This window comes from Patagioenas fasciata, chromosome 14 (assembly GCF_037038585.1).
Source record: "Patagioenas fasciata isolate bPatFas1 chromosome 14, bPatFas1.hap1, whole genome shotgun sequence".
Lineage (NCBI taxonomy): Eukaryota > Metazoa > Chordata > Aves > Columbiformes > Columbidae > Patagioenas > Patagioenas fasciata.
This window is the reverse complement of record NC_092533.1, coordinates 4,086,642-4,102,571: the sequence shown is the minus strand read 5'-3', so window position 1 is coordinate 4,102,571 and position 15,930 is coordinate 4,086,642. Positions and strand designations below refer to the sequence as shown.

The window sequence follows — 15,930 nt, the reverse complement described above, 5'->3', positions numbered from 1 at the left end:
ACGGCTCCAGCAGATCATAAGCTTATTAAAGATAGATATGTGTTTTGGTCTGTAGAGATAAATGCATCAAAGGCATTTTGGTCTGTGTGCCCGTGCTGCCAGCATCCCCGTTTGGCAGAGATGGAGGCTGGGATGTGCTCTCCATTCCCAGTGCAGGGCACTGGGGGAGCAGCAGGATCCATCCCCTTCCAGCCTGAGGAGCCTGGGGCCACATCCAGACCATAATGAGTCAGTTCCTGGCTGTTTGCTGGGGGGGCTCCGAAGTGGCTGGTGGGGACTGAAGTACCTTGCAGTGCATCACTGCCAGTGCTCCCTCTCTGGGCCATGAGGGGTGGCCAAGCTTTACAGGAGCTCTGCTGACAAACTGGGACCTGCTCAGCTCAAGAGGGAGAGATAAAAGGGGAAACGGGTCCCTGCACAGCTGGTCCGACAGTTGCTATTTGCACAGTGCTTTGAAACCCCCAGACAAAACATGTGAGAGACACGAAAGGCTGTCACTACCTGTTTGTCATTCACTGTGGTTCCTCCCTGGCATTACAAATGCAGGGGACAGTTTTCAGCAGTGGCAAGTGCAGTCTTGCAGGAAAGATTCCCAGCCCAATGCATCCTTTCCATTGACCCAGAGCACATTGATCCTCTCCCCACCATGGCACAGAAACCCCAGCATGTCAGCATCAGCTGCCTTGAGTTGCACAAGGAGCAAATTTGCATCGCAGCATTGACTGGGTTCTGGTTTCCTCCTTCTGATGTTGCTTTCCAGCTACACCCCCTTTCTCCTTATCTCTCCCCAACACAACACAAGAGCCTCTATCCTTCCTGTGGCCTCTAGCCATCTCAGCAGCCCAGCTCCGGGCTCAGGTGTGTTTGCTCTCGGGGGCTCACACAGATGGCAATCCCAGCTTTGTGCTGGGCACAAATGACAGCGTCAGGCCTCCCATCAACAGGCAAGTGTGTGCCTGCAGCAAAGAGCCGCTCAGGAGGGAGGCTTTGCACGTGGGAAGCAAGCAGTAAGGGTCCTGAAACCTTGACATTAAAGAAAGGTGATGGTAGGACGCAAGGAAGCAGCAGTGGGACGCAGCCAGCATCCCACACCCCTCTCTGCGCCTGGCACGGCTCGGCAGAGCCCAACACACCGTGTGCCCGGAGTGCGGCTCACTTTCAGCGTTTCAAATTTGCCGGATGATAACCTCAGTGTCTGAGTTCACAGCTCTGATCCCACCCACTTGTGGTCTGACTCATGTTGCAGTCACCGCGCTGCCTGGATATTGGTACACGGAGAGGGAGGGAGGGAGGAGAGGAGGCAGCCGCCGCTCGCAGCACACACTTCTGCCTTCCCAAACTGAGCCGCGCACCGGGGAAAAGTTGGAGGCAGCGCAGCCACCGAGGGCTCCCACCTGCTCAGGGGCTGTGAGAAAGCAGCATCATTCCCAGGTAAAGCTTTTGCCTTACTTTTTCTTTGGCTGTTACGCTGGTAAATCACTTTCTAGGAGAGATCTCAGAGGGGATGGTGGGTCCTCGCTGAGGTTGGGGTGTGCTAAGCACCTTGCAATGGGCCACCCATGTCCGAGCAAAAGGGTATCTCTCATCAGACCCTTGTGCCATCATCATCCTGCTGTGCCTGGAGCAGAAGCCAGTTTGGTGACTTTTGCTGGTGGGGACCATAGGAGCCAAGAACATCAGAGGCAGAGGGTTGAGTGTGCCCAGGGCACAGAGACAGAGCCCTGCCCTCCCTGAGCATCTGCAGGGTGAAGCATCTCTGCCCAGCAAGCCTCCCCATGAGGTTTGTTGCTAAACCAACTTCTTGCACCGAGCTGCCTGAGCCCTTTCTCTGAGCACCCCAGCCCCTCCACTCAACACTCCAGCAGTTGGTGGCACCTGCTGAGCAGGGGTTGCCCCATCCAGGGACACGGCTGGCTCTGTGGGGCAGGGTTCCCCCAGGGCTGGGTACCCCCAGGCTGGGCTGTAGCACTGTCACAGGAGTGGTGGGGAGGCCCCAGGGGTATTCAGTGCCCACTGCCCCCCCAGCTGGAACAAGCTTCAGCAGGAGCCCGAACCCAGGGACTTCTGCCGGGAGCTCATGCAGCTCCAAGCACACTCATGAGCCCGGCACCTCTGTTTTTGCTTTTGCCTTTCCTGGACACCTTCTGCAAAGCAAACTTTCAAAATACTGACTGCTCTGCTGGTTTCCGCTTAGCTCTTCAGATGTTCTGCTTCAGCAGTCCCAAATTCCCTCTTACCCCCAGAGCCCTTCTCCACCCAGGGAGCAGGATAAAGGGCTGGTGGCTGTGATGGGAGTTGTGTCCTGCCTGCCCCAGCCTCTCTGCTCATGCCAGAGCTGTAATTGCTGCCGTGTATCAGTCAGTGTTCAGGCTGGGATAGGACAGAGACAGCACCAGGCTCCAGAGGAGACCAAGGAACAGGGACAAAAGCATCTGGTGATGCAGCCAGGCAGGACCACAGTGTCCCCTCATAGCCCCAGGGAAGTTGCAAAGGAGCTCTGCAAAAGTGAGACTGCAGCTGTCCGTGTGTGCCTGTGAGATGAGCTGTGTCTACCCACCCGGATGAGGGCACGGGGCACCTTGGGTGGGTGAGCACCCACAACAGCCCTGCTTCTGGGATCACAGGGGAGATGAGCGAGTGCAAGGAAGAAATTGAAACAAGGGAGCAAGAGCTCCGGCCATGGGGTTCACCAGGCGCAGAGGCGTGCTGGGGAATGCTATGGGGTGCAGCACTGCGTGGGGAGGAGCACAGCCCTGCCAGACAGGCTGCTCATAAACTAGAAACAAACCCACAACCTCACCAAAGCCCTCCACCGACGACAGGGCAAGCTGGTTTCCGCACCACTCTCACATTTGTCCCTCTCACGTTGTCTTCAAGCCCCAACTCTGGCCAGTTTGTTCTTGTCCCGTTGTGAGGCAGGCTTATGGCTCTGGCAGAGGATCAAAACAGCCCTTTGGCAGGGTCCCTGCAGCTCCCAGTCCTGCCCATTCCCCACCATCAAACCTCAAATATCCTCTTTCAGACCAGAAGAAATCCCCACCCTCCTGCCCATCTCACTGCCAAGGCTGAAGTACCTCTCACAGCGTGCCCAGATGTTTAATCTCTGGAAGCACTTGAACGTAATTTTAGAAAAAGCCATGACACTCTGCTATAAGCTCTGCAGGGCCAGGGAATTAGCTTTGCTCCTAAGTGGCTTCTGCCAGCACTTTGCTCAGAAACAAGCTAGCACAGGAGAGTGGCATTTCAGGTCTGCTTGAGAGCGGAGCTGCCCTATGCCTGGGATGGAGCTAAAACACTTTATGCAGAGCTTCTCCTGAGCCCCCAGCCATCCCTGTTGATGCCTCTTTGGATAGCAGGAAATGCTTCCCAAGACGAGTTGCCACGTTCAGGTGCTCTCTGAGTGCTCCTTTCTGCCCATGTACCCACTCGTGCTGCAGCGTACCAAGGCTTTTAGCGGATTTTAAACAAACAAATCGTGGCAGAAGTAGAAGCACATAAATGGAGAGCAGCAAATGTATTACCTATGCTGCCAGAGCAGGTGCTGCATCCCATTAGTCTTCCCGCAAAAGTGCACAAAGTGCTGGAATTAAGGATGCTGAAAGATGGGGAGGAGGAATAAAAGGGTAAAATGCAACAGAAATTTCCCATGGATAAGCCACAGCCCCCTCCCCAGAGGAGATAATTGCCATTTCAAATGAGAACACTGGATCAAATGTAACATGTACTGCAACAAAGCAAAAAATATCTATTCAGGCAGTAGAAGGCAGGAATTACTATGAGAATTGTAAGGAGGCTAATGGGGAGGCAATAGTACATTACAGTGGAAGGATTCCTTAATGCTCCAGAGAAGGCTATTAATAGAATTCCTTAAAGACCAGCCTAGAGATAAATTTTATTTAATGGTTTTCGTTAGTGATCTTGGCTCAGAAAACGGGAGTATCTCTAAGAAAAATGTAGTGGTGAGAAACTTGGGAGCTGTTTTGAACTGGACAATGGTCTAAGTACTACAGGAGAGGAACCAGAGGATCCAGAGGTTAACAGAAACACAATGGGCTGGCACAAGTTCATATACTTAGGGACTAACAGCAAAAATTGCTACTCTAAGCAGCTGAAAGCACCATAGGAAAAATATCCAGCTTTTAGGGAACCCTGGAATGACTACAACAAAACAAATGTGACCTGACAAGTCTTCACAGCAGAGATAGTGTCCATCAGAGCACCAGGGCTGCTGGAAAAGGCATTAGAAAGATGACCCTGAAGCGATGCTCTACTCCAGTCCCTCACTGTCAGGAGGGTGATTTTGAAGCAGGAACAGGTCCAGGCTGCGATAATGAGGATAATCAGGTAAACGTAAAAGCTGCCAGGTGAGACACGGCTGGAAGGGTATCATTTATACAGGCTATTGCCAGAAAGGCTGCCATGGGAAACAGCTGCTCCATTCGTACATCAAGGAGGAAAGGAACTTGCTCTGCCAAAGCGCAACAGGAACAGAGGACACAGGACCTGGTATTATATGTGGCTTTGAGTGACCCGGGCAGAAAACCAGGGACAATGCTCCAGGAGAGAGCTCGATGCATTGCCCCAGGGACCGTGCTCTGACGGCAGCAGGTTGACCTCACAGCCCCCCGTCTACACCAGCCCTCCAGCTCACTTTTCCTGCAAAGCCACGTCTGGAGGCTGCGATCACTCGGGGCAACGTTCCCATGAGATAATTTGACTGAGGGATACGGGAAACTCTCTCACACCCCCACCACATTTAAGGTTGCAACATCCTGCATCCGGGCTGCCAGGCAGCAGGTCCTGCCCCACCCCACGAGGGAACAAAGTCCCAAGGGTATGCAGGCAGCCAAGCCCTGCAGCCCACATGTGCAGGGAGAGCATCCGCGCCCGGGCTTTGGGAGCTGCCAAGAGCCCAACTCTACCTGGGCTCCTCTGCAGGGATGACGACACCTCTGGCCCCTTTGTTTGGGAGTCCCTGCTCCTTCCTTCCACAGCTCAGCCCACTGGCTTTGTATCTCACTTGGAAATACTTTCTATTCCCTGCCTGAAAACAAAAAAAAACAAACAAACAAACAAAAAAAGAATGCCCATTTCTTGCCCTGAGATAATTAGAAAAAGCAACAAGAAACAAAACTACTTTAGGCCAGGTCTGCGCAGGGCAGATGATGAGGGCATCGATGTGCCCATAGCTGGGACCAACCTGGAGTTGGGACCAACAGCTGAGCCCCAGCAGAGCCCACGTGAGCTGCTGGCAGGAGCAGGTTGCCGATGTGTGGTGAAGCAGCCACGTAGGAGGCTGCAATCCACCCACGGTGTTTTCTAAGTGTGCTACTCCCCCTATAATTTATCCTCCCATTTCCACATGTTGGGAGCAATGAAAGAAAACCATCCCTTTCACTTGGAAATACCCTTCTCTGAGAACAACCTGTTCCCGTCATTGCCGTCAGTGGGCATGCAGCGCTCAGCTTGTTCCACGCTCCCTTTGTGCACGAACAAAGAGCTTTCCATGGCAAGAGTCTGTGCTGCAGCAGGAGGTGAGAAACCACTCCACACGCTGCCACCACGGCTGAAAGCATCGCATCCCTCTCCCAACAGCCTTAAACCCAGCACCCAAATTCAGAGGACCACCTATATGGCAATAAGTTTGCTAAGCTCAGCAGAAGGTTTCCCATAGCCGAGGTTATCACTTGTCATTCACTTCCAATTCCTTCAGGAGCAGCAGGGCTGCAGGTATCATCTCTAATCTCACCGGTCCAGTCCCCATCTCTCCATACAGCTCCTGGCAATCAGTGGTTATTTACTCACGCAGTCACCCTGGTATACTGCCTCCCTTAGACCCCCACGCCTTTAACCTTGAATCAAACACATCAGTCATCTGGAGAGTATTTTAGCCTGTTTCACATCACCATCTTATTCTTGCAGTGCAAGTTTAACTTTCAAATCTCACCTCTGCCCTCTGCCAAGGCTGGACCTTTTCCTTTCCTGGAGTTTATTCTGTTTGCTCCATCTCCAGCCAGTTGCACCCTGAGGACAATCAGCTCTACTTTCTCACACAAGTCTGTGCACCACCAGGGAAGGTTTCACTGCTGCTCCAAGGGCTGCAAGAGCCTGTGGTGCTGGGTCCTGCACCGCCCGTGGGGACCAGCACAGCTGTCCCCCAGCAGCACATCTGGGAGGATGGGGAAAGCCATCGCCTCACCTGGGAAACACATGGGGGACACCAGAGCTGCAGCACAGGCAACTCCATAGGTGTCCCAGCACAAGCCATTGGGCTCCTCAGCCTGCTCCCAGCCCCCTCTCTTTCTTGCTCCTGCAGTGCCTCAGTTTCCCTTTAGGTGCCTTCCCAACATGGCCATTGCTTGCACTCACACAGGAAGCAAGGCCACTTTGAATCTAGTATCAGCATGATCCTGGAGATCACCATAATCGGCAGCTAAAAGTTCTTTGGGAGGTTACACAGGTTTGCTGCCTTGTTTCTGCCCTTGCAAAATATGGCTTTTTACTGTTTACATCCAGACAGAAAATAGTTATAAAATCTAAGTCTACAAGGGATGTTCTCCGCCCTGTGTTCCTGTCCCACAGCAAGAGCAGCTCCATCCAAACTCTCCTTGAAAACCAAACCTCCATGCTGCTCTTTAGCTGCTAGGAACAGGACTGATGAAGCTGCCAGAGCCCTTTCCAGCCACTTCCTCCCCAGGACATGGCATCACTGACAAATGGGTTGGTTGTTACCCCCAGGGACCTGAGCAGAGCGAGGATTTCCTCTCCAGGCTGCAGGAGCCAGCACGGTTGCTGGCAGCAGAGACCAACACAAGCACAGGCTGCTGCAAAGTGCAGACACAATGCAAAGTTTAATGAGAATTACAGCTACAGCGGAACTTCAGAAATTCTGTAGTGGTGACTAGTTTTGCTAGATTATATGAGAAAGCAGCATGCTTTTGTTAGGAAAACTCTCTTCTCATGTCCTCCCAGTACTCATTCTTCTTGTAAGCCTGCAGGAACTCACTGCCTGTAAAATCCCTGTCCGTCTCTCAACATCCCTATGTGGTTACCCCTGGGACTGGAAGAGGCTGGCTGGCAGGGACATGTGTGTCTGGCTGCCAAGGGACTTTCTAATTCAGGTTTAAACGAGCTGGAGCATCCAGGGAGGTGCAGATGTCCCATTTCTAGAGGGCTTTGAGAGGCAGCTCAGAGGACCTTTGCCCACTGCAGCCCTGAATTGGTGCTTTCTTTACAGGTTGTCCTCAGGAGGTGGCAAAGCTCTGTCCCTGCTGAAGCACTGCTGACTGCTGTCATCAACCAAACACACAGAGCACGTGGGACCCCTTGGGGCCTGACCCCATGGTCACTCAGAGAAAGGAAGACAAGAGAGGAAAAGGGAGCAGTTGAGACCCATCCAGCAGCTGCCGTGGGGGAATCAGCTCCAGCACCAAGCCCCCAGATGGGGCCAATGGGCACAAGCGAGTCGCAGGGCCACATCTCTCCCTAGACTGCATCGTTCACAACATACAAGGCTGAACACATGAAGTGACTCTGCAGTGTTCTCCAAGGTCACTGTAAGCCCAAGGCAGCTTTGGAAAGGGCTCTAGGGCTGCCTGGTAGAGGCTCATTGCAAGTAGCTTTGAAGCTGGTGAGCGCAGGACTTCTCCATCCATGCAACTGCATTATGGATCCATGTTACAACCATACAGCCTCTCAAGAAAGGATGGACTTGCCGCTGCAGCTGCTGGTCGGGTCCTGCCTCGCCATCCTCATCATGATAACTCTCTGCGGTAACATCATCGTCTGCCTGGCCGTCACCCTTGACCGCCGGCTCCGCAGCTTGACAAACTGCATCATCGTCTCCTTGGCCATCACTGACCTGCTGCTGGGCCTCCTGGTGCTGCCATTCTCTGCCTTCTACGAACTCGCCAAAGAGTGGCCCTTTGGCAGCACTTTGTGCAACATCTACACCAGCCTGGACGTCATGCTGTGCACGGCTTCCATCCTCAATCTCTTCATGATCAGCCTGGACCGCTACTTTGCTGTAACCACTCCGCTCCGCTACGGCCAGCTGGTCACTTCCTCCCGGGTGGCTGTGGGCCTGGTTGTTATTTGGACTGTTTCACTGATGGTCTCCTTCCTACCCATCTACCTGGGCTGGAACACCAACGGGACAGCAGTGCAAAACACAGCCCCCAGCTGCAACAAGGAGTGCATGCTGGAGGTGAACCCTGTGTACGGGCTAGTGGACGCCTTGCTCACCTTCTACATCCCTTTGGTCATCATGTGCATCACCTACTACCAGATATTCAAGATAGCGAGGGAGCAAGCCAAGAGGATAAATCACACATGGTGTGGCAGCAGCAACGCTCCCATGCCACCCATGGTGAAGGAGCACAAAGCCACCGTGACATTGGCGGTGGTGTTGGGAGCATTCATTGTGTGCTGGTTCCCCTATTTCACAGTGTTCACATACCGGGGGGTATGGGGGAACAGCAAGGTGAAAGGCACACCCATGTCCATTGTCCTCTGGCTGGGCTATGCCAACTCAGCCCTGAACCCCATCCTCTATGGGACACTCAACAGGGATTTTCGGGAGGCATATCAGCACTTGCTGCGCTGCTGGAGGACTGGGGGCCCCAGGAGTTCCTGCCTCCCCTGCCTCCAGAAGGCCCAGTCCAGGGGCAGGAGCTGCAGACAGGACCAGGGCAGGCAGGAGGGTAAACCCCTGAAACTGGAAACAAGGAATGGGAAGGAGACCTTGCTGATCGACGGAGCCCTCAAGAGGTAAGAGCCTTCTTACATGTGGGCCTTTGATGGTAGGTGCATCCCCAGAGAGAAAGGCAGAGGTGGGGACACTACATTGTCCATGAACTTCTAAGCCACAAGCCAATGCCCCAGCAGGAGATCCTTGCCCAGGCAACTCTTGCTCTTAGCAGCCGCTCAGAAATTCATCAGCACCAGCAAAGACCCAGCTCACGTCCCTCCATGCTGGCACCACAGGTCCAGCTACTCCAGCTTCACACATGGCTGGTCACTCCTACGATCACCACCTGGTCCACAGGGAGCACAAAACCTCCCTGGCTTTGCTGGCTAAGGGTAATGGGGACAGTTTTGCCAGCAGAAGTTGCTGTACAGAATGGGGGTACAGCTATTAGCTGTGACTGCTCCCAAAAACCAGCCGTGTCCCGCTGTTTGGTGCCAGGCAGCCATCAAAGCCTGGGCACACAGCAGAGCTGCACGGACCTTGGGAAAGGTGACCGCCCACCACAGGGGGGGCAACAGGGTGTTAGCACTGGGGCACAGAGTGGGGACACCCACAGTCAGGCTGCGAGTCCCTGCAGGAGCCAAGATCTGGGTCCCCAGCTCCCTGCAGAGCGGCTCAGCAGTTTCCCTTCCCAGCCAAGCCACACACGCTCAGTACTTCGGCTGTCAGTTTGCATCAGCAGCTAATTCAGCCAACAAAAAGTTCCTTTCCCATCTCTGGAACGGAGCAGGAATAGCCAAAATTAGGTCAGCCAATGTTTTCAAACCCACAAATACCCATTAAAAGTTAGAGCCAAAAATTCCCTCAGTGTTACCCAAGCATATCACAGGGATCAGGCCCCTCGAGAGGGTGTGGGTGCAGCAAGGGAGCAGGACGGGCGCCAGGCGAGAGAGATCGGTGCCAGGCTGTGGCACCAGTCCCCTCCCTGGCCATCCATGTCCCCACAGGGCTGGCCACCCACACCCCACCTCAGTCGGGGGCATTCACCCACCTGAGCAGAAGGAGAACGGAGAAGCACGCTGCCTGCCACAGCGCAAATTGCTGCTCCAGAGACTTTGATCTAACTTCTAGGCAGTGCCTGATAAGCAGCCCAGAAACTTTCCATCCATAGATAAGGAGTCCTTTGACTGCCCGTTCCCAGCGCGCCAGCAAAGGAGCCGCGCTCGTGCTCTCCTGCGGCACGTGCCCTTGATCCTGTCCCAGAAAAACAGTCTCAAGCCACCAAAAGGAGAACGCTGGGAGGTGAACCAGAGGGCAGAATCATCCAAAAGGCTCAGCCAGCATCTCTGCTGGGGCTCAGATGTGGCTTTACCCAAGGCAGAGGGACAGCTTGGGGTGGAGGAGTCTGCCCCAGGAGATACAGAGGGATGGATGAGTGCAAATACAAGACCGCAGCTCCCGAGGCTGCTTTCACAGCTTCCGAGGAACTAACAGAGTGCAAAGGTATAACATCTGGTAAACGTAGTTGCAGGTGTATATAAAAACATATTAAAAGCATGGGTCTGGTGTGGCTGACATGCTTCTGCAGATATATAGACTAAAAGCAAGCTGTGCTGTTTACTCACGCAAAAGTGCAGCTCCTGGGCAAACTGGGAGCTCACACACCAGGGCTCTGCAGCTGGCTGGGGAGAGCTGGCGGTGGGAAACGGGCCGGCAGGACTTCCCTGTGCAACTGAAAGGGAGAAGAAAAACGTCAACAATTTCTCCACGTGCTGCCTTACTGTAAGGGAAGAAGAACAGGTTTCTGTTCCCCGGGCAGAGGACAAGGTCACTGATTTAATGGATTTCCTGGGTTTCCCAGAGGGCCTGATACTGCTACACAAGTTGCACCCAAAGCCCACGCTGGGGTCAGTGGCACCCAAGGGACTTCCGTCCCCACATGGGTGCCTGGTGCCATCAGGACTTGGCAAAAGCCCCAATGCAGGGACCCGGCACGTGGCTCCAGGCCATCCTCAGCCCTGTGGGGTGAAGCTCCCTCACTGATAAAATGAGTCTCCCAGCTGGATTTGCTCCTAAAGGTGCAGGAGGTTGAAGGGAAGAGGGCAAGTGGCAGCCACTGCTAAACAGTGCAGATCCACATTGGACACAGGAACCATGGGGAAGCAAGAGAGGAAAACTCAAGCACCGGAAAAATCTTGACCTTTCTAAGTACATATCTCCTTTCCACCCTACACAGCACCACCGCTCAAAATCAGATAAGAGTTGCTCGAGCACCAAATGATCAGTTACTACTTTTACTTTCTCTGCTTCTCGTCTTATCTTGCTGACTTGTACAGAAATGATGCACCAAAGATCATGCAGAGACACTTCCAGCCTGTTTTTTCTATAGTCAAACATATAAACATCTGCTGTTGGCAGATGACCTGGATCAACTAACAGCACACAAGACAGGTAGGCAGAGGATTTACCTGAACACCAAAAGCCTGGCAGCCAATTTCACCTCCAGCATGAACAGAGCTGGTTCTTCTCCCCACACCTCCCTTTTGCAGAGTTATCCCAGTTGTCTGCCCCGGCCAGAACAGGAAAAGACTAATATGAATCACTCCACAAAATCATAACTCCAAAAATAAGAAGGATGAGAGCGCAGAAGAGTTCTGCTCAGAGCAGCTCCACAATGTTATTCAGGGAAAAGCACAACTGGCAATGTGTTATTAAGGCCAATGGTTCAAAAATGTTCTTTCCTGTTATGAAGCATAGAGAAAAGATCAGCAAACAAGAGTGGGAACACCGGAGAACTGCAGCCGGTCTCAGGGGTGCCAGGAGAAGGAACAGCAAGTCAGAGTCATCGCTGCTTTGGAAATCCAAAGGCCATGGTAGCACTGCAGCCTTTCAAGGGCTAAAGGCATTTCCATGGGTGAGGATCAGGTAGAATGGATGCACAGGGTCAAGCAGGGGTGCAAGGGAAGACAGCTGCTTCTTTTTCCCCCACCAGGCACCAAGCAATTCACTTCACACAAAATTAGTAAAGGAAAGCACTGCTTGTACATACAACACCTGATGGACCTCAGGAACCTGCCTCACTGCAGCGGGACAGGACTCTGAAGAGGAGATGCCGAGCACTGGGCACAGCTGTAGGTTGTGAGACCAGTGCCTGAGCTCCAGGGAGACAAAAAGCCCGAGAGAAGGAGCATCCAGCACTAACAGGGAGCTGTAAGGCAGAAAACGCCGGAGCTGAGCAAGTGGCTCTGGATCACCCTCTTGCACACATCAGTTACGCTGAAGGCAGCTTGGGCCACAAGATATGGGCAGAGAGAAGCCAGTTCCCACAGGAAAGCATCACTGTCCCCATCACCACGTGCCTGCCCCGGCTGCCGGCCTTGAGGGGCAGATGCCAAGCAAGCAGTACCTTGTACTCCACAAAGCAAAGCCCGGCCCAAGCAGGCTGGCACTAACCAACTGATCTCTTCTTTTTCTCCTCTTTTCTTTCTGTTATGTTAAATTTAACCCTTTCCAGCACTGGAGCTTTCCCATGAGTCGCAGCCAGCCGACTGCCCAATGACCCACATCTCCCAGCCTTCAGCTCCTGGCTGCCCTCTTCCAAAATCCCGTGAGGCTGAAAGGACAACACTCAATTTTCCTCAGGGAGAACCCCAACAGCAGAGGCGAGGGCTGCGGGGTGAGTATGGGGCTGAGGTTGCTGGGTGCAAATGAGGGGAGGAGGTGGCTCTCACTCCTGCGGTACCCATTGCGTTTTCCCTGGTCCGGCCGTGCCATCCGGATGCTACTGGGTGCAGAGGGCAATACCATCAGAGGTGCATCCTCACTCCTCTCTCCAGCACCATTTTCTGTCCAAACCCGGCCCCAAGCAGAGGGGAGGTGCACAAAGCTGTGCACCCCTCAGCTGCCCTGGAGATGTGGGCTTACACGACTGCCCTGCAATGCCCTGGAAGACACCTGCATCCTGCCCGTCCCTCCACACGCTGCAGAGACAGCTGCGCTCAGATTGTGGATTTCCAGCACGCTTCGTTTTCATGCAAGCCTACATCAGCTCCGCATAAATTGCAAACAGCTTTTGCGGGGATGCTGGCAGGGCTCTTGGGGTGAGAGGCTGATGCTGCATCAGGCACTGCCACTCTCTCCCAGTAGTTGCCATGCAAAGGGATGCCTCTCAGCTCCAGAGAGCGGCTTTGTGCAGCCCTTCTGAAAAAGAGCCAGGCAAGGTCACCCTGACCTCCACATGCTCTCCCTCCAGTGCTGCATGCTGATAACCCAGGCTCTCCCATATTGACTGTGCCCTGGGAGGCAAAATACGGTCACCCTCGTGCTGGAAGCTAGGTACACTTGTCCCTGCTGCACACTGAGCGCTGCTAACCTTAGCCAAGGTCATGGTGATGGTGAGAGCCAGTGCTGCCTGCACATGCAGCTGGGGGGAGCTGGGGCTGCTGCAGGAGAGCACAGGGCCCCCCACCCTGGGGCACAGTGTCTGCACCTCTCAGAGGGACTCCCCTTGGATCACTCTGGAAACACCATTGCCTGTTAGCAGAGGGAGAACCAGAGGCTTGGAGAGCATGGTGGCAGGAGCAGGGTAGGGCAGTCCCTGTGACCTGGGCTGCAAGCCCCTCGATGTCACATACCAAGGCACAAGCATCACTCAGCAAGAGGTCACGGTGCAGGGGCTGCTCCGTGGGGTGGCATTGCCACAGCCCCAGTGCTGCCCCGTGGGATGGAGCAGCGTGAAACCCCGAGCCCGGCAGGCACAACAGCTCACAGAGAACCTCCCCAGGGCAGACACAATGCTCACCCCAGGCAGAGTCACCTCTGCTGCTGTCATTGCCTGACAGCAGGGACAGAGAGGGGACACCAATTCCAGCTCTTCTGCTTCGTGCTTTCCCTTTCTGTGCTGCACGTATCTTCTGAAACACATTTAGTTTCCATGAGGTAAAGGCAAAATACCAGCCGTCCCCTCAGAGGCTGCTAATCTAATCAGCAGAATGAAACAAAATCACTCTGGGGGGAGAGGTTTGCGGATCTGAGGTCCTGATGCAGCCACAGATTTCCTCCCTGTGCCGTGGGGGTGGGGACAGGAAATGTCACCGCATGCAAGTCACCTCCTGAAAGAGCCCCCAAGTCCATGCAGCGGCAGGGGGAGGGGCCATGGGAGAACCAGCACCCAGGAGCAGATCAACGCTGACCCCAGGACATCAACTTTTATCAAGTTATCTGCAGAGGTGACAAACCCACCACTGCTGGCTGGCGCAAGCAGATGAGAAGAGTAGACAGAGAAAGCCATAAAGTGAAGTGATATTACTCAGAGGGATGTTGCATGATGGGTCCTGGGGTGACACGAGCCTGCTCAGCTCTGCCCAAATGTCAGTACTCAGCATACAGCCACAATCTGCTGAGAGCATCCTCACAGCATCACACCACGGTCCTGCCCAGGCACAGCAGGTGCTTAATGCAGCATCCCTTATGCTAGAGAGCAGGAAAGGCGGGGGAGGAGATGGACCCACCTGCACCCTGCAAAGCCACTGAACCTCATCTCTGTTCCCCTGCAGGATTCCTGCTCTGGCACGTGTTATTTGCTCCATCCCTAAACACTGCTGGACAGGCCTTTGCCTGCCCAGGTTTCTTCCCAGGAGGGTGGTGTGTTTGAAGAGCCCTCAGAAGAGCTGCTGAAGAGCCTCCCCGCCCCCCTATTGGGGCTGTGACACCTCCATCATTGAGCCTTGCACCGGCACGCTGTGGTTGCCTGAGAAGCTGGGTCAAGAACCAGCATGTGGCCCCAGCAGCAGGGCGGGGATGGGGGTGCCCACCCCAGGCCCCGGGGTCTGGCTGAGAGGGCATGAGGTGGGGGGAAAAGGGGCTGCGGTCAAGGTCTTGGTGCCACACAGACAAGCCTAGGATGGAGAAGGGAAGCACAGGTGCTACCTGCCCTGGTGCCTTGTCCAAGGGACACTTCCATCCCTCAGAGGGGCAGGTGATGCGGCAGGAGCCTCGGCACAGCAGCTGTCAGCAGCACTGAGCGCTGGATGTCCATGCACAGGACATTCAGTCCTGCAGCATCCACGCCAGGGCAAGACTGCCTCCCACACTGGGGAGGTTTTGGTGTCATCAGGGCTGTCCCTGTTTCACACCCCCTGTCCCAGCCACGCTGCAAGGACAGACCCTGGAGCCTGCTGGGCCATGAGGAGATACTGAGGGTCGGTCCCTGGGCTCTACTCTCCCCAGCAGCCCAACACTGAGATGGTCAAACCAGGATGTTACTGCACTAAGCCGGTGCAGAAGTCATCAATGGCATTAAAAAAATCTATTTAACACAGAGGGAAAAAACGAGACGATTGATTTATTTGGGTGTGCTCTGTCCTGGGAAGAGCCTCTCTGTCCCCCTATACCTTGCTGTCCCGTCCCAATCCCTCCACTGGTACAGACCCCAAACACACACAGCACAAGCCCCCTGGACAGGGGTTGTAACCACCACGGACAGGGTTGGTACCCCCCCAGCAAGCCCTTGCCTTGTGAGACCAGCTTGACAATCCCTCTTTGGTCCCTGCGTGGGTGGGAAGAAGGGGGCAGCAAGCAGTGACAACCAGGTAGGACAGGAACCAGCAAGAATCCCTTGTTGTGCTGCGGGGCAAGTGTTTTCCTCCTGGAGTAAGCGTGAGCCACATCACCCCTGGGCACAGCGTCCCTAGTGCACAGCGGGGCACAGCCAAACCCCTGCTTGCTGGATCCCCCTGCAAAGGGAGGGTGCTGAGCCCCCAGACCAGGTGGTTTCGTGTATACAAGGGCTCTACCCTGGCAGAGGGAATGGGTGAGGACAGAGCTCAGCCTCAGGTGCCCCTCCAGCTGCTCCGGAACACTCCTTCCCGAACTTCAGGGGTCTCCCAGCGGGTAGGGGTGCCTGGAAGGGGCTCCCTGCACGGGGCCAGGCCGGGGGACCCAGAGCAGCAGGGGACACTCGGGGGCGCCCGGGGCGGTGCTCCCGCTCTGCCGGACCCCGCACCCCCCACTCCGGGTCCCTCGGGGCACGGGGGCCGCCACGGCGGCAGCGCGGGCCCGGAGCTCCCCCTGCTTGCTGCCGGGGACAGACCTGCCCGCCCGGCCCCTCCACGCCATGGGGCTTCACCCACCAACACAGCGGGCTCGGCGCCCCAAACACCCGGGGCTCGGGCAGGGCTGCCCTCCGAGCCAGCACACCGGACCCCGCTGGGCTCTGCAGTGTCCTCCCTGCCACCCCCAGA

At 55.0% G+C, this 15,930-nt stretch overlaps 2 protein-coding genes across 11 annotated transcripts in view; one reads left to right on the top strand and one right to left on the bottom strand.

Annotated features, from left to right (window-relative positions):
- LOC136107712 (serine protease inhibitor Kazal-type 5-like) overlaps positions 1 to 15,930 on the bottom strand; it is a 119,498-nt gene that overhangs the window by 87,758 nt on the left and 15,810 nt on the right. For all 9 annotated transcript variants that reach the window (XM_071814670.1, XM_071814677.1, XM_071814669.1 and 6 more), the window contains exon 2: positions 10,315 to 10,421. The gene's annotated coding sequence lies outside the window, so the exon portion shown is untranslated. The remainder of the gene's footprint in view (positions 1 to 10,314; positions 10,422 to 15,930) is intronic.
- On the top strand, positions 1,305 to 15,607 carry HRH2 (histamine receptor H2). Of its 2 annotated transcripts, XR_011741366.1 has the most exons (4): positions 1,305 to 1,431; positions 7,238 to 8,769; positions 12,204 to 12,365; positions 14,245 to 15,607. XR_011741366.1 is itself a non-coding variant. In XM_071814668.1 (3 exons), exons 2-3 carry the CDS (start codon positions 7,667 to 7,669, stop codon positions 12,220 to 12,222), a joined length of 1,122 nt encoding a protein of 373 aa, XP_071670769.1. In that variant the 5' UTR covers positions 1,305 to 1,431; positions 7,238 to 7,666; the 3' UTR covers positions 12,223 to 12,650. The 2 variants fall into 2 exon arrangements, 1 of the variants encoding a protein (XP_071670769.1); XM_071814668.1 differs by lacking the exon at positions 14,245 to 15,607 and having other exon boundaries at positions 12,204 to 12,650.

Excerpts from the sequence above, each read along its gene's own strand:
- HRH2 (XM_071814668.1), top strand. The coding sequence starts at position 7,667 with ATGGATCCATGTTACAACCATACAGCCTCTCAAGAAAGGATGGACTTG.